At 31.4% G+C, this 25,740-nt stretch overlaps 1 protein-coding gene across 1 annotated transcript; it reads left to right on the top strand.

Annotated features, from left to right (window-relative positions):
- The first annotated feature begins 1,483 nt into the window (after nt 1–1,483).
- LOC139520670 (serine/threonine-protein kinase haspin-like) lies at nt 1,484–24,939 on the top strand. The gene is made up of 13 exons (XM_071313525.1): nt 1,484–1,585; nt 4,328–4,509; nt 5,154–5,226; nt 6,405–7,592; nt 8,239–8,360; nt 9,070–9,157; nt 9,815–9,900; nt 10,699–10,761; nt 11,806–11,897; nt 19,355–19,428; nt 20,156–20,387; nt 22,173–22,275; nt 24,199–24,939. The coding sequence occupies exons 2-13, from the start codon at nt 4,328–4,330 to the stop codon at nt 24,401–24,403; spliced, it is 2,508 nt and encodes an 835-aa protein (XP_071169626.1). The 5' UTR covers nt 1,484–1,585; the 3' UTR covers nt 24,404–24,939.
- The last annotated feature ends 801 nt before the right edge of the window (nt 24,940–25,740 follow it).

Raw genomic sequence — 25,740 nt, 5'->3', positions numbered from 1 at the left:
AATAGTTTTCTAAAGAATTCATTGGGACACAAATGACAATAATAGACAATCAAGTAGTAGAGAAGATAGTCGAGCAGTCTATTAACAAGGCTGGTAGTGAGATTTGTCAAGGTTATTGTAAATTGGGTGTAATATACTTAAATAAGTTTAACGCACTACACAGAGCAAATCATTTGTCGCCGTTGCAAACTAAATGATGGAGTGTGGCCCAGCATTGGAATGTTTAGGTAATTACAACATCATGCTTATAATTTTGCCGCATATATAGCTATTATTTTTTCAAACTAGCTAAAATTATCCGTTTAGGAATATACAGAGAGACGTTTGGTACACGTCAATGATGGACAGCAACCACCGGTAAACATAATACATTGCTGCGGTTTAAGCAAAACATGAAAGACACATGTATCGTCTTTATTAAAAGGCAAGACAATCAACAATTTTTTGTCTTCAGTTTTCATTGAGAGTACACTACACAATATATATCGCGGTAATTGAAGCTAACGCTAATTATTATTAATTATTAAAATTGAAACCAACACAATTGAAGGAGAACTTCTTTACTTAAATGGCTTTTTTGGAACTTTCCGATAGAAGTTCGAACGTAGAGAATGGTTAAGACTTTAAGAAATGTTGTTCTCCATCATTATAATTGCAATAGTCAAAATACCGTTAGCTTTAAAACATGTTTAGTATTTTCATTCAACATTCACTGTTACGCCACGGTGTAGTTAGTGCGTTGAATATAAAAATCACAGGTTATTGCGAAATTATCCAGCAGAGGGGCACCACATATAAAGTTTAGAAACAGCTTCGAAAGTATGATTATATTAGTTTTGTTTCAAACAAATATATAAATATTGAATAAGACGGGAAGACGCGAAAATTATAAGAAAGGAATCATTGACTAAACTATATCTGTAACAAATCGGGACAAGTCCTGGAACGTCTGTGGGACCATTCACTTAAATCAGAGACATGTAGTACAATAATTGTATTATTTCATGTCTCTGCTTAGATGGACGAGGCCCATCTTTACTATGTACAGTTACCGGGACTGTGCGTGCAGTCATATATATTTCTTTTTAATAAAATATAAAAACCGTTGAAGTACTTATAGACAAAATTAATATCAATGTGAACATATATTATGCACAAAAATTAAAGATTGATTAATCGACCGAATAGAAAATCATTGGCAGATGAAATTGATAATAGAAAAATGAAAAAAAACTAAAAATGCTGAAAGCGAATAATTTTAAAACCGGGTGATTAATATAAAGAAACTGACTTTTGTTTTAAATAAAGAATAATAGCAAAAATTAATAACTGAGAAATAATTTTCTATTTTGTATTATTTATTCTACTTCACTGTTGTTTTTCCGCAGTCAATGCATAACATTTATTTGATAAAAACGCTGATTAAATTCCGGAAACAAATGCGGTCTCCGGTCTTGATTTTCATAATAGAAAATAGTAGCCAATCGCAATCAACTTTACATCGGGTTTGAAGCATAGGGCGCCATATTTGATATTTACAATTTGAAATTTTACAGAAAAATGGAAAGATTTATGATTTAAAAATGTAAATTGTACAAGAAAAACTTTAAATTGTGTTAAACAACTTACATTATAAAAAGAAAATGACAATAAGACACATTCAAAACCATAAAAATGAAGAAAAAAAAACCCCAGCAAAAATGATTTCGTTACAAAATTATGACTGAATGTTAAATACATGTGTAGGGACATGTCATCCTCGATTTAGAAAAACTAGGACGAGGCAATATCTAATCTTGCTTTAGACAATGTTATACATGTAATATAATTTTAATATTTCTTTCATAAGCATATAAGATTTATAATTTTCAAAATTTAAGTAACATCAGTAGCTTTCGGGTCGATCCGGCCCCACGTCGATCCGGCCCACGTCGATCCGGCCCAAGTCGATCCGTCCCACGTCGAACCGGCCCCACGTCAATCCGGCCCACATGTAAAGTCGATCCGGCCCCAATAAGAAAAAATATTTCTAAGGAATAAAAATAAATATATATATTAATTGTAATTCAGAAATGTTTATTATTTTTATTATAATGTTAAAGATGTACGGTAAAAAAAGTAAAAAAGGCCTTTGAAAAATATGTTCTTTAGATGAGTATAAAACAAATAGGTTGATTATGTCTTTATTACAAGTTTTCAAGATAATTGGGTATAATTATATTAAAGCGTATATAAAAGAATTCAGGCATCAACATTAATCAGCAGTAATTAGCATTTTCTTGTTGAAAAACAGATTACGTAACTTTTATTAATCAGCATTGGACTGAATTAAGTGATTACGAGTGGCATTACCTTAGTTCACAATCATCAGACAATTGTTGAATAAACAAACCAATTATAGACTTATGATTTGATTAAATAAGTCATTATTATGCGTTAAATTTTATAAGTTCCATTGGACTGTAAATATTTATTTAGCTATTCTGTGTGTGAACTTAATAAATTAAAATCGCCATGAAATTCAAAGTAAAAGTTATCAGTGAAAATAACTTCATAATTTAAAAATGTAGAAACTGCGATACAACCAGACACAATAACACTAATTTTCGTATGGATTTAAAATAGTTCGTTAATTGGTACTCCAATACTTCACTGACCTGTTGTCACCATCATCGATCGGACACTTTTTTCAAATTCCATTTATACTGTTAAAGTTTGTGACAAATTCCTCCAAAATCTAGTTAATTCATATTTTATTATGGGGCCGGATCGACTTGGGGACGGATCGACGTGGGCCGGATCGACTTGGGCCGGATCGACTTTGGGCCGGATTGACTTGGGGCCGGATCGGTTTGGGGCCGGAACGACCGGATACCACATCAGTACATCATGTACATTTACTCCAAATGGTTGATTTCTAGTGACATAAAGTTCACATTCCAGACTAGACCTTCCAAATAAAAAAAATGGTCTAAATGACAGTGTTTGGTTGACTGATATATACTTTCATTTCTTTTTGCTATAGAAATAAATGCTCTATATTGTAATTGATAGCTATTGTACATAAAACCAGTTATGAGGGTAGGCATAAACAAATATAAACATGATAAAGGCATATAGAAATATAGTTCCTATGGAAAACGTATCATACATGTGATGGACTGTAAAATTCAGATCAGGAGATTTGGAAATTTTGGTCAGGAGATTGGACCTCAGATCAGGAGGTTTTTTATCGACATATTTTTCGTCGTAAAACTAACCGTATGATGTTTTTTTTTCTTCAATCTTCCTTGTGAATGGCATTAGTTAAAGTCTGCATATATTAAGGAATAATTGAGAAGAATCTTTTTTTCTTTTATTTTACGATGAGAATATTTTTTTCTTTTGTTTTACATTGTCGATTGCTGATGAGAATATTTTTTTCTTTTGTTTTACATTGTTGATTGCTGATGAGAATCTTTTTTTATTTGTTTTTCATTGGCATTGGCTTGAGATATAAGAGAGATTTATGCTATACATTTATTACATAATAAATAAATAATAAATTAACAAACATTGTTGATCTTTGTCAAATATTTCTGTTGTTTTGAAACTGGTGTCTTTGAAGACGGAGATAACTGTCGTTTTGGCATTTTGAACACATAATGGTGTACAAAATAATGAATTTGCTTATATAATTTTTCAGTCAGCTTGTGTAGCAAACAGCTCACATTGAGCTGAAACCATTCCTTTTTCCAGTATTTTCATCTCGAGATTTTCATATACAATAAGTGTTTTTCTTGGCATCAAAAAACTTCCGATAAATTTTTGGACAACAACATTCCATTTTCCATCAATGCCGGTATTTATCGGTATTTGCCTTTAATCATCCTTGGCGTGTGCCATAAACAGAAGCCACATCGAGTAATTGATATACAAACACCTTATGATTGTTCAATCAAACTATTATCACTTGTTAATTAGCCTTTAGCGAGAAATAAAATCTCCACATGTTGCGTAATCAGGTAATGTCAGTTACACCGGATACGTTCGATAAACCTCCTGTTTTTACGACTTAAAAAATCTCGGGTTTTTACGATCTCAATGATAAATTTTGTAAACAAAATAGTAAAAATGGCGACTGAAAATTATCATTCATGAAATTTTTTCTACACGGGATTTTTTTCTCTTCGACGGGAGGACGGGAGGGGACCCCTGAAAACGGGAGTTTTGTACTCCCGTCGGGAGGTTCACATGTATGACGTATGCTTTTTAAAATTTTTTTTTGCCTTGTAATGATGGTTAACGTTCAGGTTGTAGCTTTATATTTGTTCATTTCATTATTCAGATGGGACGGGAAAGAAAAGTAAAGACCTACAGTAGACATCATGGGAGCAGAGTGGTTACAGTTGACAAAGAATTATGGGAATCATCAGGAGACGAACAGCAGAAGCATTTGTTTAGTTTGAGCTCCTCTAGTATCAACACATCAGACAGTTTTAAAAAAGCAGGGGTTTCTAAAAGGAACAGGTATTGTTGTAAAAGATCTTGATTGATTTTGGAACAGTCACAACAAAATAAAAGATGAATTTGTGTTTGTTTTCTAAGCTTTATAGCAACAACTTTAAAACAATTACAGACTTTGCATACAGATATTTTCAACAGAAAAAGTTTAACAGGTGTATTGATATTCATTTGCATGAGGTGGGTATCTATCTGATGCAACTCATATACATGTTGTCACCTGCAGCAGCAGGGAAATGAAGACAAGTCTTACAAGAATACTGGGTGTCACTCCATTCATGTTATGGGTCTCACAGGTTCAATTCTTGACATACTGTACTTCATTAAAAGTTTACATCGGTTATTTTTCAGATGAGTTTAAAAGCAGTGCTGATCAATTATTTGAAAAGAAATAGCAAATATGGATTGTATGAAAAATTACAAAGTGAGCACTCCAGAGTCATGAAAGTCATAATTGTTATTGAATTTAAACGAATATCTTAGACATGTTAAAAAATCAGTGCAGATAAATAAATATTTATAACCTAGATCATTGGAAAAGTACTGGTCAGTAGTTCACTAAATAGAAGTTCTCTAAAGAAGAAAATAAAAAAAAATAGAACAATATACATTATCTGTGATAACAGTTAATTTTGATCTTTTTTTTTAAGCTCGAATAAAGAAAATGGATATACCAGACAAAAGAGAAGAATTTTGCCAAGAAAGCGATATGGATCAGAAATGGTATTTATGTCTACATTTATTAGTTGTTTTCCCTGTGATTTAAACTGGAAAATTATCTGTTTTTATGACAATTTACTTTGCTAGTCAATGGTCATGATGGTATAACAGCTTGTATGTCTGCATGCTGATGCAGTCTTTGGCTGAATGCTATCCGTTTGGTGTTTTACAATATGAAAATTCATCAGCAAGTTCAAAGCATAAAACATAGATGATATGTGTTTTTATATGAAATAGATATGCAAAAAGACAAAATGTCTCTAGCTTTTTATGTCCTGCCTGCAGTGGAGGTGGCAATAAGTTTGACCCTTGTCAGTATTTATGCCTATCTGTATGTCCAAAATTAGTTTCCGTGCTATCAGACTTTTACACAATGCTAATTACCACCAAAATCAAGTTTGAATTCAGGTGGCATCAAATTCACTGTTCTTCATTTATGTCCCTTTTTTAATGGAAAATTGGAAAATTTGCAACTTCCGCAACTTAGCTTTATTTTCTGCAAGACTGCAACCAAATGAATACGAAATGCTTATAACCACCTGACACAGATCAAGATCAAATTTTAATGGCAATTATTTTTGTTGTTGTTGAGTTATTTCCCATTTTCAATTGAAAAATTGCAGAATCTGTTTTATATTTAAACCTGCACTGTCCCATGGACACAGTAACCGACACACATTCTCCATTTTTATGCCCCACCTACGATAGTAGAGGGGCATTAAGTTTTCTGGTCTGTGGGTCCGTCTGTTTGTTTGTCTGTTCGTCCTTCCGTTCGTTCGTCCCGCTCCAGGTTAAAGTTAGGTAGTTTTTGATGAAGTTGAAGTCTAATCAACTTGAAACTTAGTACACATGTTCCCTATGATATGATCTTTCTAATTTTAATGCCAAACTTTTACCCCAATTTCACGGTCCACTGAACATAGAAAACGATAGTGTGAGTGGGGCATCCATATACTTGGGACACATTCTTGTTTTTACAATGTCCATGCTCTTAGTGTTAATTTTTGCAGCTTTCCTAAATTGCTCACAAATAGCAGCATTCTTTAAGTTAGATGTTTATTATGTCATGTTCTTGAATTTTTCATTTTGTTTACATACATTTATGACCAAATATATTCGCTAAAACAATTGTAAAAAAATATGATGTATTAATGTGCCTATTGCAAAAACTTTCATTGCAGGATAGTACTGGGAGTACAGGAAATGAAAGTTTATTCAAGACACACAGACCAAAAAGAGCCCTCAGAGATCGTAGTAATCTGAATTATAATGATAATCAGAAAAGTAATGCTGTAACAGGAAAAAGAAAAAGACAACCTAAATCGCCTGCTGTTACCAAAACAGTTGTTCAAAAACCAGATTTTTCATGTAATTTTAGTGAATTTGATGATTATAGTTTATGTATTTCTGGTTCTCCACCAAGAGGAACTAATAAGGATAAATCAGTACCAAATCATAGCTCAATTAATCAAACAAATAATAAGAGCTCAAACATTATTGAAACAAGTACACCATTAGCTAAACGAACTAGGTCTTATGTCTCATTTTCAAAAGAAGATACAGGTTCTTGTACTGATATTTCATATATAGATGCTATTGAGGACAGTCCATCCTCTTGCTCAGAATTAGAAATATCTAGTATGATAGATAGTCCTGTTTCAGTGCAATCAGCTAAAAATTTAAAATCTGAGAAACTGAAATCAGATAGAGATGATAAAATCAGTCCTGTGGTTGATTGTCAAATTCAGTTAAAAAAATTACGGACTAGTCTTTTGTTAATGCATATATCAGGGCGCAGGGGAAGAAAATCAATTTCAATCAGTAATAATTTTGATCACTCTGCAAGTCTTTTCAGTGATATATCTGACATTAAGCAAGATAAGAGTGTAAAAGATGATATTGATAGTATCGATGAAGAGGCTTCTGAATATTTACCTGAGGAGGAAGATGAAGATGAAAGTGACACGAGTAATGAAGAAAGTGAAAATTTAAGTGATATTGATGAAGATGAAGAAGGTGTTGATGATGACGAAGAAGAAGAAGAAGATGATGGAAAAGAAGAAAGCTCTTCTTCTGATAACACCAGGGAGAACGAGGAAAATGAATCAAACGATAATACTAACGAGAGTAACAAAAGCAGAAATTCAACAAGATATATGCTAAATGAGGACTGTTGTCTCTCAGAATATGATACTGCTCACTCCACTGCATCAGATCGCTCTTATCATACAGCTCAAGATACCTCTGGACGACAGAGCTTAGATGGTGTGTCGTCATTGTCTTATCAAAAGTTAAAAACACCTACTGCTACACCCGTTCTTCAAAACAAAAGTATTGGCAATTTGAAATCCCTGAATGAATCACTGATAGTAAGTTTATCTATATAATATGTTGAATCTGACAGGATCATCTAAACTATAAAATAATTTGCTTGTACTTAAAAAAGACTAGGGGAACCTATTTCTTTAATTTCAGAATTTACGGTATTGTGTCACCTGACAGCATTTATATTTTTCATAACATGATATAAAGAAAGTTGTACACTGAAGATTTCTTTTACAGAAGATGAAACATATAAATGCTTGGAGTAGAAAGAAATATCAAATTATAGATGAAATTAGTACTAGTGGTTTTACATGTATCACTGTTCTTAATTTCAAAGTTACAATGAGACCTCCTGACAAAGAGAAAAATATCACATGTAACTCAAAGTCAGTTTGATAGGCAATTCTTTAATAGATGTCAATCCATTACACTGTGTATTTGAGAAAAACAGCTACCAAGAAAAATGAAAAAATTATAAACGACATGTACATGGAACAAAAAACTGCAATTAATTTCCAGGCTATATTTCTCAACAAAATGACAAACTAAAGGAACATTACAACTCTTTTATAAACAATAATGGGGCACAATTAGATATATATATAAAAGATGACTTGTTTGGAAATAATGTATACTATTTGATATAAGTTATAGCCACATACTAATGTACCCATATGATTTATTTCAAAGGTAATGCTGACACCAGTAAAAAAGAAAGATCAGCCTAGAGTTGTGATGTCTCCAATGTCTAAAGTGTTTCAGATTTGTCAACAAGATGACCCAATGTCTTTCCAGTCATGTATTCCACCGAGGTCATTACCTTTTTGTCGAGCCTTCTACTTTAGTCAAAAAAGCCAGACTAAGCGATCCTACATTCCGTCGTCGTCATCCACAAATATTCACTCTGTGGTTAAAGTTTTTGAAATTTTAATATAACTTTCTTAAACTATACTGAATTTCTACCAAACTTGGACAGAAGCTTGTTTATGATCATAAGAAAGTATCCAGAAGTAAATTTTGTAAAAATAAAATTCCATTTTTTCCGTATTTTACTTATAAATGGACTTTTTCTGCGAGGAAACATTACATTCACTCTGTGGTTAAAGTTTTTAAAATTTTAATAACTTTCATAAACTATCCTTGATTTGTACCAAACTTAGACAGAATCTTGTTTATGATCATAAGATAGATGGAACCCTTACGATTTTTTTTTTTTAGATTCATGACGTTTTATTATTTTATTGCAAGCAAGCAATTTATTTCTTTTTTCTGCTAATTTGAATTAAACACACATGTATGATGTGCAGAATTTTCTATTTTTGCTTTATTATGTTTATTTCATTTGCAACATTAAGAATAAGATTGAAATACATTACAAAATTTTAAACATTCAATAAGCTTAACGTAAAATATAACCTTAAGTGATCTTTCTGTGCAATCTTGTCCTTGTGACGTTGATTTATGTATAGCATGTATAGCTTCATATAAAGCATATTTGTATATAATTTTTAATTTTTCCAGCATGATGAAAATTTGTAAGAAAGTTGGAGAGGGTGTTTATGGTGAAGTGTTCAGAACTCAAAACAGTGGACAATCTGTTGCTTTGAAGGTAAATATCTTAAGATATCTTGGTAAGATTTTAATCTTTGTATCATATGTCACTGATAATGGACATTTCTAAAGATCATTTAGATAAGTCTTAGAGCCTCAAATTTTTATGGGGCTACTTTATAATCAAGAGATCTAGGTAAAATTTAAATATTTTGTCCATTTATCTGAATTTTTGTTGGTAGTCCAGTACTAATGAATGGACTTATATTTTATAACAGGTTGTCGGAATTTGTAATTTTGGGTGAAATTAGACATGAAGGGTACATGGTTTGTGCAGCTTATTCAGTTTTCAAGCTCAAACTTTTATTTATGCTTGTTTGTGAAAAAATTAGGTGTACAATTATTAAGGGTATCACCTTTCACTGATTATTTTTATTTATAATTTTACATTGTCAACATTAAGGAACATTCTGGTATCCAGAACTTAAAACTTAAATTACTTGTCAAACCTTCATAGAATTTCCAAAACTTGGACAGATGAATAGATGCTATTTGTAATTAAGAAAAAGCTGTAAAGTAAATAAAATCAAAATGAAAGTGTGCAAAACATGAAAAAAGTCTTTTACCAAACATTTGAATAGACAAATAACATTGTTATAAAGAGTATTAACCACTTATATTTCATTAATATTCATTTTAAACTACTACTTTCTAGGTTATACCAATCGAGGGAGACTTTGAAGTAAACGACGAACCACAGAAAACATTTGAAGGGATGTTACCAGAAATTGTAATTTCAAAGTACGATGGTTTGTTTGATAAATGGGAAGAGAGTTTAAATATATAATGGGGTACAAATAAACAATAAATTGATGTTCTTTTTGAAGGGAAATAAGAGAAGAGCAATTATTTGATACTTAAAATTACCAAAGAAAGAATTTTGATAATTTGTATTGCCAAAGGATTGTTTATTGCATGTACAATTTTGACAAAAATATATGTAAGCAAATTCTGTGCACTTAATGATATTTCAGTCCATTCAAAGTTGTAAATTAAAAATCTTGAAACAAAGATCTGATAAGAAAATAAATGTCACATCTACCATATTTGATAAGATGTCAGTTATGCATTTTTTTGCATTTTTCCTTATTATTTTGAAATTGGAGGACGAAATGCAAAAATTACTATTGATATTTAATTACACTTTTTTTCAGCCCTAACAGTTCACTATTCTGTTATTCATTTAATGAAAAATTCATAATTATTTTTAAAAAAAAAGAGAGCGGGGAAATATACCAATCGCAATTCGAAATTTTTAAGATGAAAATAAACTGATAATGCCATGTCAACAAAAAAACTTTGCCATCAAAACTTATCAGATAACATAATTAACTATAATATGATATCACATGCACAAGCTGTGTAAAAAGGGTTTGTAAAATAACATTGTAAATGCAAATTTTCAGTAATGTTTGCAAGTTGGTAGGGCACATATTTACTCATTGGATTCTTTGAGTGTAAAAATAAATGAAACGCTAGCATGCAAGTTATAATGCAGTACATAAAAGGAGATTATGAATGTTATGATTTATATTTCAGAGAACTGAGTTTATTAAGAACCAGTAAAGATTCACAGACAGATAATTTTTGTGAGGTCAATAGGTGAGGTTTACTTCAGTGCTTCTACATCATGCACATTAAATCCAGATTATTTTTTTTTAATCTATAGCTTCTTCTTTTGTGTTTCATAAACATGATTCAGGTTGGTTGAACTGGATTGATTGGGAGAAAAAGATCGTATAAATTTAAAGGTTAAAGGTAAAGGTCACCAGTTGGTTTGAGGATTACATCCTTTGAACCCTGTATCCATTGATTAAAAATTAAGTTTGACATTGGCCCATAAGATGAAGAAGACCCCTAATGATTTTAATGACGATTGATCAAATGTCAAGCTTATAGGAGTAAGTGATGACTATCAACTTGAAATTCAAATGTCAAGCTCACAGCATTTACTGATTTTAAATGAGATTTTTTAGCATCCTTCAGAAACTATTCTGGATTTTTAAATATTTTTTTTTACTTAATAGTCATTAAGGTGGATCGGGACTATTAGACTGCGCATAATTTCACGCATGAATTACAAAAGTATTTGTCGTAAATTCAACATAATTTTTTTAAATATTTTGATTGATTAGAAATGTTTTATCATTGTAGTTATGTTACTAATAGAATATTTTCGTTATAATCCGTATTTGTTAAAGGGTCAAAATGACATTTCACCCATTTTCCCGCCAAAATTTGGGTTTCAAGGCAAAATAAACTTTTTTCCTTATCGGTCACCTATGTTTTTTATTGGCTCATTCTTTAAAGCTATATTCCAGCTTTTCATATTACAGTTTTGGACAAATTGTCATAGAACGTTTTTTTGATATTCCGATAAAAATATGTCAACACCTGTATTTTCCCTATCATTTCATTGAAAAATGGTCCCTTTTACATACCTGTTTAAAAGTAAAATTTTGAGCTTAAATGGTCCGTGACCCCCTATTTTTTTTTCGACCAATTTGATTCATTTTCTTTAAAGAATAAAATAACCAAAAATACGACACTTCTGATAGAAACTTCGAATAGGCCCGAGCCACCTTAAATGATCTTAATTCGGTTTGCATAATACTATCAATATATGTGATATATTTACTTTTTCAGTGTTTCATGTGTAAAAGGAAAGTATCCAAGAGAACTATTAAAGCAGTGGGATACATTCCACACAGAAAAAGAATCACAGAATGATAGACCTGGTTTGTGTTTATTTTAAGATTCCTTTCAGTTACATGTACAACTTTGTAGAAAAGCACCCTGGTAGTAAAAGTTATTTACATTTTTGTGAAGTTTTATTGATATGTTATTTGGATCAATTTACCCACAAACTATTATATATAAATTAGTGATGTCAAATTGAACATTCTAACATGACGGACTTCAAACGCTTTGAGTACACACCCGTGGTAAAATATGAATATATTGTTTGGGCTGTTCTGATCTTACCCCCACAACATATGCTTTTTTCAATGAATGAGCTACCTGATGTCATAGAACTATGAATGAAGTCAGAATATAAGCATTTTACGGGATAAAACATGCTTGTGAAACCGATAATCATCACAAACAAGGTCAAGGAAACGTAAACAAACGATGCTAAAATGTATTATTAAAGCTATGTTTGTATACTTATAAGACATATAAGTACAATTATCATTTAGATTCATCCAAACCTATCTTTCAGTTTGCTCCGTTCTTTTACGTCAATTTAAAAGTGCATTTATTTATGTGAACGGCAAATAATTCATGGGGGCTTCAATATATCGTGATTTTACCATGGGTTATCCCTTTATGTCGATATTTTACCCTTCGCTTTTGCTCAGGGTAAAATATTTGTCATAAAGGGCCAACCTGTGGTAAAATCACAATATATTGAAGCCCCCATGACTTATTTCTTAAATTATGCCTAACTGGTTACTAGTGTAATCTTTTGACAGATTTACCAGTTAATCAGTACATGAAGATCTGTTGATTTTTCAAACCTTACATACAATACTCTACAAATGCACATTTTTGTGGTACAATAAAACTGAGGTTCATCCTTGGTCGTTGTAAGGCTACGCTTTGAGCATTCCTAGTGAAGTTTGACTTCTAATAATTCAATACTACCATATCTAATATTAAATGCAGCGTTGTCTTTGAGCTTATTAATTTGGTAAAATGAGAATGTTTTTAAGGTTAACAATTTTATAGCAATCAAAACAATGGCCCTTTGATCTGTCAAATTAACTACCTTGTTGATTTTTTTAATATTTTACCAAAAGTGTTAATGATTTTAATACACATTTATATCAAATCTATTAAAACTAAAAAAAAAAGGTTGGGTAAACTGGTTAGCAAATTTGGTATTCGATATTCCGTCCTTTCAAGGGTTAACTGGTTAAAGACCAAGCAGCCTATTTATATATGTAGGACTCTGAACCGCGATGGTACTCCGAACCGCGATGGTCACGCTGAAGTGCGATGGTCAACGCTGAAGTGCGATGGTTAACACGCTGAAGAGCGATGGTGGCATTGTGACGCTAACTTGTTGTTAGATACGCTGTGCGTTGGTTGGTACGCTGAAGTGCGATGGTCTAACTGTGACGTCGTGTATACTAGCCAAATGCGATGGTCTGAAGTTAAATCCCATTTAAGGGCATACGATACAGTTACAGGGGGGTTAATGACGTTGCTAATGTAAAATGTTATTTTCGCAACGTCAAACTGTGACATATCGGGAAAAGATGCATTTTTCGACTGATTTTTATCATTCAAACTGATTTAATTTGAAAACGAGTGCATGGACCCCTATCTTTTTTAGGATAATTATAAAATACAGAAATTAAAAATTATTTAACAAAAAACAATTTGTGTTTATCTTTTAAAACAAAAAAGTTATGTCTTTCTTTCGAAAGAAATAATACGAACCAAATTCGAATTTTGAGCAAATATACAAATTTTCGACCTCATTTAACTCAAAAAGTAGCACATGAAGGTATATTTTTTATTACATATTTGATTTAATCAGACAAAAAATAGCCTATATGGAAATTTTTATCAAACTGTAAATACATGTAGGTTCAAAACAGTGTAGTGGTTAGCGTGCTAGTCTCGCATTTTCGGAAATCGGGTTTTATTTCTGGTTAATAGGTCAAACCAAAGACTTTAATTTGTAATTTGCTACTTATTCGCTTAGCACACACTAGTATGGAGTCAGAAAATAGACTGGATGGCTCAAATTAAGTATAAGGGATTCGAGTTGGAGGACATGTTTGTACTTTGAGTGTTCAAGTGCGATAAAAAAAAAAAAAAAAAAAAACAGCTGCGCCATGAGCGCATGATACGCCCGACGTCTTGTGTGGAAGTTTTATGCAATAATCATAAATAGTTTCAGAGAAAGTTTTAAGCAATAAACATTTATTGTTTTTGAGACACGGCGGGACATGTGAACCCCCCCCACCCCCCCCACCCCCTGTTTTTTTTTTTTACAAAAAACTAAATATAACTAAAATAAAATTTTGAATCAAACCAAAAAGTATACAGATCTTTAGATTAGTATAACAAAGAAGTGTGTACAGTTTCAAGCAATAATCATAAATTGTTTTTGAGATACAGCGTGACATGTAAAAAAAAACCTCCCCTTTTTTACAAAATACTCAATAACTCAAAAATGAAATTTTGAATCATCACCAAAAAGTATACAGATATTAAGATTAGGCCAAATAAAAAAGCATGTGTGTTTCCTGTTTCCCTACCTACCCTATATTTTAAGCTTAGAAATAGCCTACCCTAAAGTTTTTTTGGTCATTTTTCAATAAGCACTGTTAAAGTCAGGATTTCTCTCCCATAGACTCAATGTAAAAAAAAATTGGTAAAATAAAAAAAAATCCCTACCTACCTACCCTATTTTTTTCAAAGATGAAACAGGAAACACACATATTATTTTATTTGGCCTTAATATAACTAAGAAGTGTGTAAAGTTTTAAGCAATAATCAAGAATCGTTTTTGAGATACGGTGCGACATGTGAAAAAAAACCCAGCACACCCCTGTTTTAGTTACAAAGTACCGTAACTCAAAAAGTATAAATCTTATTTTCACCAAAAAGTATACAGATCATTTGACCATCATAAGAAACAACTATATTAAGTTTGATGAAATTTAGATAAGTCGTTCTCAAGTTACGGTGCGACATGTTTACGCCGGACAGACTGACAGACGGACAGACAGACTGACGGACACCAGACATTTGTATACCATAATATGTCCCGTCAAAATTTTGATGGGCGTATAACAACTGGTTCAGTGCGGCGGTCTATAGTACTTACTAAGCAGGATACATTTAGTTTTATCAAATATACTAGTAACTTGTTCTTGTCATGTCATAGATAATAAATTGCTCTCAACACTCATTCGTCTATTTATCTGTATCATAACAGTTTTTAAGAAATAAAAACCACCATTTATGCTTGACTCATAGTGAGACTTGACGCTTGTTCTGTCAAGAGCTTGAGAATTAGCCGCTTCTCCGCTGAGCAGCAGAAATTGAAAAGTACACCAAGTTGAGACCATTCGGGTTTATTTTAGCCTAACACACGGCAGAAGATTAATACTGTAATCACAATAAATTACTAAGATTGCGTGTTTTCTTACACAGCAGGATTCATCTTAGAATAAAACAAAAGTATCGATCCTTGATTTTACGAAAACATTGCTAATAATTTATTTTATTTTATAGATATAGGAAGATGTGGTGTGAGCACCAATGAGACAACTCTCCATCCAAATAACAATTTATAAAAGTAAACCATTATAGGTCAATGTACGGCCTTCAACACGGAGCCTTGGCTCACACCGAACAAAAAGCTATTGCTATTTTTGTTGTCTTCACAAAATCATGTGATGTATACTTGAAGAGAAGTCAAAATTAATATTAAGATCAAGACATTGTATTTGTCGAACAAAATGTTTGCAGCATACATTATACATGCTTCCGAACACTGGTTAGCCTATCTGCAGATCAAGATAATCTTTTAGCCGCCTTGTTCCCCATGGTTTGCTGTCTGACTTAGTTTTACACATTTTTGTAACCACCACCTCTAATGCTCAAAACTGTTTAGGACTTGAATCGTTCGTTTCATTCTGTTTCCTTTCCTTTGTACGCATGAAACCTTCATCTACAAATTTTATTCTCCTGCCTGTGAATCCACTCAGTTTAATAACATTGTATTTGAAAACGTCACAATATCCAAACATCATAAAAAACCATCGCAATTCAGTAAAAAAGACCATCGCACTTCGGCGTAGACCATCGCACTTCAGCGTCCCCATCGCACCTCCGAGTCCTACATATCTACCAGTGATTTTTCCTTAAAATTTTGTGTGAAGGTATTTCATGATTTGAGGAACAAAATATGATGAAAAAAATTGGGGGTCACCGACATAGTTTTGTTGCTATAGCAACCTCAGTTTCGTGTTTTCCCGAATATTAACATAATATTTGCTTGTTATATAAACTCTCCAAAAAATCTTTTATATCAAACCTACAAGCACAATTCTTGTTTCACATTAAACAGTAGATTTGTATCTATCAAATACAGGTTCAAGAGTTTAAGACTCATATTGTTTTGATCTTTAAAAATATGATTTATTTCATTCCCGCCAAAAAAACCCGTAAAAATGAAAAACATTTCCAGTATTAAAAAATATCTACCGGTGATTTCTACATAATAATTTCAAGAAGGAAAGTGCCATGTGTACTCTTCAAAATAAAGTAAAAAAAAGTGTATGTCACCGACTTTTCAAAAAAGTTATGAGTAATTTTCATGTTTTTTTCTCGTTCTTTTTGAAGAAAAGAGTTGTCTTTCTTCAGAACATTGCATCTGACGTCATAGTACAAACTTTCCTTGCTGGCGCACTATTTGAAAACAATCGCAAATTTGACATTTGAAACCCACATTTAAATTTCCAAGACTAACAACTATATTCACCTTCTTTATTATCCGGTAATACAAGAGATTAAATGCACGTGTCAGTATCAGATCTTATGTTGTTGTTGCAGCACAATAATAACCTTCAGAAACCCCATCCGTCGGAATGGAAAATTGTTTCAAATAACCTTTCTCACCACTTTTGTTAGGAAATTCTGTTTTTGTCCTCTGCCCCTCATTAGAAAAATTATTGAAAAAAAAGAAATGAAAGATAGCACTGGCTAACTACAGAGTATTTGACTATATAAGACTATATGTGTGTGTGGTTTTTTTTCGCGTCAATTTCAGAAATTTGCCATTACGAACTCATTTACTACTGTTGACAGACGGACATACAAAAGCATGGAAGGACTTCTTTATTTCATTATATTTGCCGACTAAGACGAACGTATAGAAAATATTATACTTTATAGAAATTATTCCTTTTAGTTTGTGAACTCATTATTTCTGAATATTTAATATTTAAATTAAAATTATAGGTATGATATATGAATTAAAGTTTCTGATTCTAAAACGTTATACATCTATCATAAAATACAATCCCTGTTATTACTACCTCACGTGTTTTGAATAAACCAGACAGTAATATAAATTACAAAAAGTTTTAATTCAAAAATTAATTTAGAAATAATTTTCTGTTGAAAACTACAAAGTAAGATTTCTCCAATAGGATAAAATATTATAAATCTAAACTGGTAATTTTGGAAATTAAAAAAAAAATCAAAATTGTTGGCGGCATTGAAAATCGAAATTTGTTTTCAATCGTTCCGGTCATAGTTTTAGTTAAATAAAAGGGAGGGATTTTATGTTGGATATTATCCTTGGCGCAATTGTTTTTGTCATATAAAGTTAAATTTACAACTATTTTATATGTTTTGCCTTACAGCTAATTTCCTAATGCATGTAGGGTGAAACTTTGGTTGGCTTCCTTGCTTTGTTTGTATCAATGTTTATTCAGCTTTGTAATTAATATTATTTTCATATATAGGTATGTAAACCTTATATGATATTTAAATTCAATTGGACATCATCACAAAATATACAAACAAAGCAAGCAACTAACTTAAGTGTTGATCTACTTACATTAGGCAATTAGCTGTAATCTTCAGTGAGATCAGGCGAAATGTTTACCATTACTTCTTAAGACAATTTGAAATGATACAAATGACATACGACAATGACCCTTTGTCATAATTATAAGATTTTGTCAAATAAGCAGTATAAATAAATTTTAAATTCATTGCAAGATCTGACATTATTTTACGATAATCATCCAGACATCAGTTACATGCATACGTTGCCAGTATGTCAAAACTTCTAGGAATAATTTTTTATCGGCCTTACCTTCTGAATACTCAATTTTTGAAAATTTTGAAAATTGACATTAAAATTAAAAGGATCAAATCATAGGGAACATGTGTACTAAGTTTTAAGTTGATATGACTTCAACTTTATCAAAAACTACCTTAACCAAAATCTTTAACCTGAAGCGGGACAGACGGAGGGACGAACGAACGAACGGACGCACAGACCAGAAAACATAAATTGGACATAAAAAAACTTTCACCTATCTAATAACCCCGGTACCCTGTACACAATCGGCGCAAATGAAAGACAAAATCTACACAATTGAAAGAATTAAAAAAAAATGAAATGCAGATCGGGGCAAAAAAGTCGAGATCAAAATTTATATTTTATTGTTTTTATTAGAACGAAGGTTAAATATGGAGTATCTTCTGTGTCCATTTGTGTTAAATTTCCACAAGGTATCAGCTCGACGTTTAATTCCTCTTTTCTTGGGAGACGTATTTTTAAGCGTACACCATGTTGGAATCCGTGAAAAATGCAAAATAGGACGTTATAATTTGATGTTTTTTCATTGCTAGAAACAACGTCACAGTGCTTTTATGTCACTACCAAGTTGCGTTAGTTGATGCGCATAAACAATAGGCTGTTTGGTCTTTAACTGATTAACCTTGTAAAACACTAATATAAATATAAAATTGATTGATTGATTGATTGGTGTTTACGCTACTTTCAGCATTATTGTGCTATTTTGTGGCAGTTAGTTTTATTGGTGGAGGAAGCCAGAGTGCCTTGAGAATCACAGAACTTTGATAGGAAAACTGTTTGAATCCTATCATTATAAAAGATTCTTAATTTTTTAAAATCATATATAAATTACTATTTTTATAATCCATTTTTGTGTGTGTGTATACACGTACAGAGCCAAATTTTACTGAACAATTAAATAGGTCACTAAGGAGAACTTTTCACGCTAGGGTAACTTTTTAAAGTTTTATGGTTTTATAAGCCTACTTCTCAGATTACTTTAAAGTTCACAATGTGTTAATAAATTATGATAGTAGTGGTGCTATATCTATACATGATAATTACTCTACCTGGTACAGTCTACAATACTGTGGATTCACTTATTTTTCTTGGGTATCAATTTTTTGTGAGTTGAGAAAAAGTTGCATTTTCAGACATTTGATTTCATGGTTATTACAAAGTCTGCTTAAAATCTTGTATAGAAATTTTGGATTTGTGGTACATTTAAAATATCTGGTTCACCTGCACCCACAAAATCCACAGAAATTGTTATTCAACAAATAATAATGAAAAAACTGAATTCTTATTGCTGATATTATATTTTTTTACTTATATAAAATGATATTTTTATAGACATGTTCACAGACCAACAGCTATTTATTGTGTTTGAGTTTGCTGATGGTGGAAAAGATGTTGAATCTGCTATGGTGAGGATAGTTTCAGATATGAATCTAAGCAAGATGAGTTCATAGTAAACATTTGATATCCCCCTTAAGTTAGTGTCCTCATGTTAATCATAGATCAAATTAAAAATGTAACACTAGGATACCAAATGGTAGGATTTCATGTATCTGTCTTGTACTAGCAAATTAGCACAACCATATGAGCACAGTGGGGGAGTGTCTGTTTATTTATTGGTATTAGGGTACAGGCATCATGCTGAGCTTCTCTTATGTCGCCAAATTTTATGTGTGCAGAAAAACATATCAATTTTTAGAAATTAAAACAAAAATTGTATAACTTGTAGGATCTACTTGTATTTATTTAAGCATGATGCCATTTTTTCCTGCTATAAAGTTTTTATGTTTCAATAAATATAAATATAAGAATAAAGAATGATATTTTTATGAATATGACTGATTTTGAGGAACAGAAATGATACTTCAATTGTACAACATTATTTGAAAATTGTGTGCTACTTGCATCATCTTTTATACAGCTTTTTCTGATATAGAATATTTTGTCATTAAATGAATCTACACATGAATTCAGATAAACGGTTATTTACCAGTTTTTCAGTTTCAGTAATTATATATATATAAATAAACAGATAGACAGATGATTTGTTTTAGATATCAAGATTTAGTATTTTTTGAATACATAAAAGCTATCAAAGTATTAAGAAAGTTATCATGTTTTCTTTTTGCTTTTCAGTTCCACAATATATTTGAAGCAAAAAGTGTTTTAGTTCAAGTTGCCTTTTCTTTGGCTGTGGCAGAAGAAGCATTACAGTTTGAACACAGAGATTTACATTGGGGAAATGTACTAGTACAAAAAACAAAGAAAACTCATTTAAAATATAAACTGATGGGTCAGCTTTATAAACTAGAATGTCACAATATTCATGTCAGCATCATAGATTTTACATTATCAAGATTACATACAGGTAAAAAAAGCTATTTTATGTATGTGGTGTCTAGGGAGAAATAAATAGTGTAAGCATTTAGATACAAATTTTTATTTCAGATTTCAATTAAAAGGAAAATAATCAAGTATGTGTCCTTCAACAATAAGAAAAACCAATGCTGTATAGTCAGCTATGAAATACTCATTTATAGAATACAATTTATGAAAAACAAATGTGGCAGACATGAACCAACTACAACCACTGAATTACAGGCTACTGACTTGGGACAGACAATTAAAGAATGTGGTGGAATTAAACATGTTTGGGAGAGTTCAACCCTCCCCCTTCCCTGGACAGTGGTGTTACTCCACAACATAGAAACAAATTGTAAAAATCTGTTGTAATTAAAACTGATAAGCAAATCATATTCTCCCAGACTAAAGTATCAATCAATACACATCCAATAGATTAAGTGTACTGATGTCATAGAGGTTCTATTATATAATGTGTATGCCATATGATAGTTTCTTAATTTAGGCTTAAAATTAAATATTGTTTGTTTGCCCTTTACCGACCGATCCTATAAATTCGTTCCGCTTGAAAATCTTTTATTTGTATTTACCAGCAAGTTATTATTTTATTTTATTTTTTCATTCCTACCAAAAATCTTATATTTGTCATTCCCGCTCAAAACTTTTTTACCGGAATCCTCGAGTCTTATCCATTTGGAATCACTTGAGCGTTTGACGCAAACACATGCATTTAGAGTTTCAAAGCATTTGTTTGAAATTGATGTTGAAAGTTTTGAAATCATGATATGACGAACATATGATAAGAGATTTTCTTTTTAATTTTGAGGTTATATATTGGGACAAAGATAAAGTTACACATCAGTACACATATATCTTTATACTTGAAGAGCAGGGTTCATTAAAAAAAGTTTGTCCAATATAAAATTATCAGCGTGTGTACAAAATATTTTGTAAACTGACGTTGTATCCTATGTATCCTGGTGATCCGTAGATCAGGATGATTATGTTAACGATGCCTTTGACCAGCATTGATATATTATGTATATCTGACATGAACCAAATGTCTGTAAAGTGGAGAATATTTGGGAGTAAAATCGCCAAGTTTTTCCATACAGATCATTTATAAATGTGATGTAAAATACTAGACAATTGAGTTTCAAGTCTTGTAGCATTTTTTGAAACACTGGCACACACGAAAATTTAATCACTCTTGGGACATTTTCTACTAGTAATGAATTTCTGCCTGGACATATTTTACCAGGACAAAGTTATCTCTTACAAAAAACCTTTAGGTCGAGGTAAGCGTACAATGTACGTAGTACAGAATATTAGTGTAAGTTAAAACTCTAAAAAGTTCCAGGCATATAAACGTTGAAAATATGCCACACAGCCCCATATTTTGATATTTGAAAACAAAATAGTAGTGCATAGGAATAAACTTCACATTCTACATGATAATTTTTTTTTAAACTTCCTGGGACTATTTTTTTCTTATACATGTAGTCCCAGAAACTTATTAGCGAAAGCATACTTAAACAAAAGCAATACAGGCAAAAATGACATCATGCAGATTTTGTATCTATAAAATAGAGCATTATACCTACCTGCCTACCCATGACAAAAAATGTACCGAGCTAAGTTATTTTTTGGGAAAGAAAAAGAAAATATTTTACCTACCTACCAACCCTGTATCAAAAAATATGATCGGAAAAGGGCAAACAAACAATATTTTAATTTAGTCCTTACTTGCTTTTATATGTAGTAATTTTAAAAAGTATACTTTTATTTTTAGAGGGAGTAACAACATACAATGATTTGTCAACAGATGATACATTGTTTGAAGGGACAGGAGATTATCAGTTTGAGATTTACAGAAAAATGAAGGAAGAAAATGGGTATGTTGATCAGTAATCATGTCCCATATATTATCATCATTATAGAAAGTTTGTTGGCTGTGGGGGGATTTTCTTTTGAAATAACTGAACATTTATTATTTTTGATGGGAAACCAATTTTTTTGGATTGTTTGATTATTTACACATGGAAAAAAGTATTGCAACACCAAATTGAAATTGAAATTAAAAAAACACTTTTTATTTTTTTGTGATATAATTTGGTAAAATAGAACTACTTAAACATTATTCAAGTATCACCTGAGTTTAATCAATAAATATCGACTCGGTAAGTTTTTATCTGCACATGCAGCTACTGTACCCATAAACAGCAAAACAGGTGTTTTCATCCTCATTGTTTTCAACACTTTAAATAACCAAAATTTTAAAGTTATGTGATTGACACCTTGTAATGGGTCATCGACAACTCTTAACTGCAGCAAGATGACAGATTATCAGCATGAGTGAAGCAGGAGGTCGCTGTAATAACTGCACGTATTGTTGGTCATCACCATTCCACTAGAAGTCGTTTTGAGAATTAAAAATGGCACTAAACGATGTTAAAGACCTTCCGAAATAAAGAAGACCCTCTATACCATTTGCTAGTGAAAATCAAGCATAAAAAAGGTTGGTCAGAAGGAAACCCCTTGCATACAATACAATCCAAAAAAGAGAGTGTTTGGCATACAGGGACCTTTTAACAAGAACTGTTCGAGATTGACTCATCGCTACTGGTTATCGTGCGATAAGACCATTTCGGAGACCTTTGTTCACAAACAGACACACAGTTTTCCGTATCCAATGTAGTGCAGAGCTCGCTAAAATTGAAAATTAGCATCATGGAGGAAGATTCATTGTTCCAATGGAATTCGGGTCATCTTCCGTGGACGGATCGTAGCCCAGATTTGAACCATATCGAGCATATATGGGACACTTTTGGGCGGGAAGTGCGCGAAAGGACACCCCAGTTCAAACACATCATGAAATAAACAATGCCCTTCATCAGAAATGGTTGCTGCTACCTTAGCAACAAATTAGTTGATTTTTGGCAGGAATCAGAAGACGTTAAGATGCGGTTATCCGTTTGAATGGAGGCTGCGCACAAAGTACTAATTCTTTGGCGTATAACGATCAACCATGATGTGAACAGTCATCTGAAGATTAATTTTGAAATGTCTGACATTGTAAAGTTCGACTACAGTCAAAGTTGTAAAATGCATTTTTTTGTACAAAAAACGCTTCATTTTGTTATTAAAATTGTGGTTATATAAATCATTTTTTTTAAACATTTTTTGTTCGTTTCAATGCCAATGTTATCATAAACTATGTTTCAATAATATTATACAAATATCTTATTATATATCATCCAAAAAAAGAGGCTGATTTTTCAATTTTTGAAAAATCAAGGTGTTGCAATACTTTTTTCCATGTGTATAGAAAAACTGTGATTTAAAATGAGCAGACAGGCAAAACCTCACAATTAAATATCAACAAATATCAATTTTTCCTCAATCAATGAAAGAGAAAAGATACAGAGTATTGAGTTTTTTGGCCTAATTAGTTCCAATGACCTCAAATCAGAGTATTTTAATATCTAAAAATGATTAGAAAAGTATGCATATGACATGTATGATCAAGGTTATTACAGAACATGGGTTTTTGCAAACTAAAAATAATACCATATATGCTTGAAAAATATTTAATAGAACAAATTAATTCTCCATTGGTATGTTACAGTGTCTCAACTAGTTTATCATTGTACAAATATTAACACCATGCATTGGACTACTTATTGTTACAAAAGTTTAAAATATGTTTTTTAGAGTGATATTACAAATTTGAAAAAAAACTTGAATATTATAATTATGAATGAACATGATGAAGTGTATTTTGTTTTGCAACTGTACTATTGTATATTTATTTTTAGGAATAACTGGGAAAAGTTTAACCCTAAATCCAACATCTGGTGGTTGCATTACTTGACAGATAAATTAGTGAAATGTAAAAGATATTCACGGAACACCAAAGAAGATCAAAACATGTTTAGGCAATTGAGACTTTTTATGAAAGAGATTCCTAGTTATAGTAGTGCTTGTGAACTTGTAACATGTTCTGAATTTTTATATTCATAGCATAGGCAGATTGCTGAAATGTAAAAAGTTGGTGCTTTTAAAATGTTAAATCATATTTTTATGTCTCACCATAAAGTCAAAGCCTGTATTATACTGGCAACATTTTATTTGTCAAAAGTAACACGATCTTTAGTTAATATTTATGGCTACCCTGCTCAAATATTACAATTCAGTCTTGAAAAATGTTTGCAATATTATTTCTCTACTGTTTTTCACAATACACAACAGATCCTAAATTTTTACATTTGTATTTTTGTAAAACAACTTTATTATCATTATTAATAATATTGAAAATGTTTGTTTATTGTCACCCTAAAAGGTATCATGCTAAATGCCTGAATATCTGCGATTAAGATCAGTCAGTTTAAGGTCAAGTTACAGTCAATGGGCAATGTTTCAAATATTTCTAGATGAAAAATACCACAAAATGTTCAGATAAGCGTAATGACATTGTGTTGTAAGTCATAAAAGAGTATTTTGATGTTTTTCACAACCCACTCGGTATAAACAGGTGGTTATTACCGGTACACCAAAAACACAATCAGTGACCATATGATTATTTTCTATCATTAAAATAGAAATTCATGTATCAACAACATTGATCGGTCATTTCTCGTCTATATTGTCAAATTCATGTATTTCTTTGACTTGTACATGTAACAGCCATGTGTAATTTTTTTTTTATCACACTTGCTTCAACAACAAAAAACTCAGAAATTAAGGATATTTGGTTAAATTTTTTTTTTAATTTCTTTTCAATGTATGATATATATTTTATTGTCAAATTCCTGTTTGCCAAATACTTGTATGTTATTTTAACTTGTATCACACAAGTAAAATAATCTGGTCAAGTTTTTCTTATTAACTTCTAGTTATAGCTTACTTTACTTATATTATTTATGAAGCTTTATATGAATAAGTTTGAAGAAGAATTTCCTTCATAATAAAAACAAGATACTTTGTTTATATTTAAAGGGAACAACAATGCCCTTTTAAAAACATTTTTTTTTGTTTGTTATTGCCTACTCGTACCTTGCAGTGGTGGGTAGGTAAGTAGGTATTTTCTTTTGGCCAGCAAAATGAATTACTTGTAAAGACAAGAAGACAACATTAGAGCATTAAAGAACTTTGTATCTTGTTATTTTAGTATTGTGTATAACTGAAATTTTATCATGTTGATTTTAGATATGATATGTTTTTCTAAGTAACGGATGAAGGTATATATGATTGAAAGTGTGAATGATTGTTTTTTTGGAGAAAGGGAATGAATGAATTGATTGGTTGTATGAGTTAAGGAATGGATGGTACATGTAGTATGAATGCATCTTTTAAATTGT

The sequence above is a fragment of the Mytilus edulis genome, chromosome 4 (assembly GCF_963676685.1).
Source record: "Mytilus edulis chromosome 4, xbMytEdul2.2, whole genome shotgun sequence".
Lineage (NCBI taxonomy): Eukaryota > Metazoa > Mollusca > Bivalvia > Mytilida > Mytilidae > Mytilus > Mytilus edulis.
This window is presented reverse-complemented; position numbering and strand designations above follow the sequence as displayed.

Excerpts from the sequence above, each read along its gene's own strand:
- LOC139520670 (XM_071313525.1), top strand. The coding sequence starts at position 4,328 with ATGGGACGGGAAAGAAAAGTAAAGACCTACAGTAGACATCATGGGAGC. Across the intron at positions 4,510-5,153 it reads GGGGTTTCTAAAAGGAACAG|CTCGAATAAAGAAAATGGAT; the intron begins GTATTGTTGTAA and ends TTTTTTTTTAAG. Across the intron at positions 22,276-24,198 it reads AAAATGAAGGAAGAAAATGG|GAATAACTGGGAAAAGTTTA; the intron begins GTATGTTGATCA and ends ATTTATTTTTAG.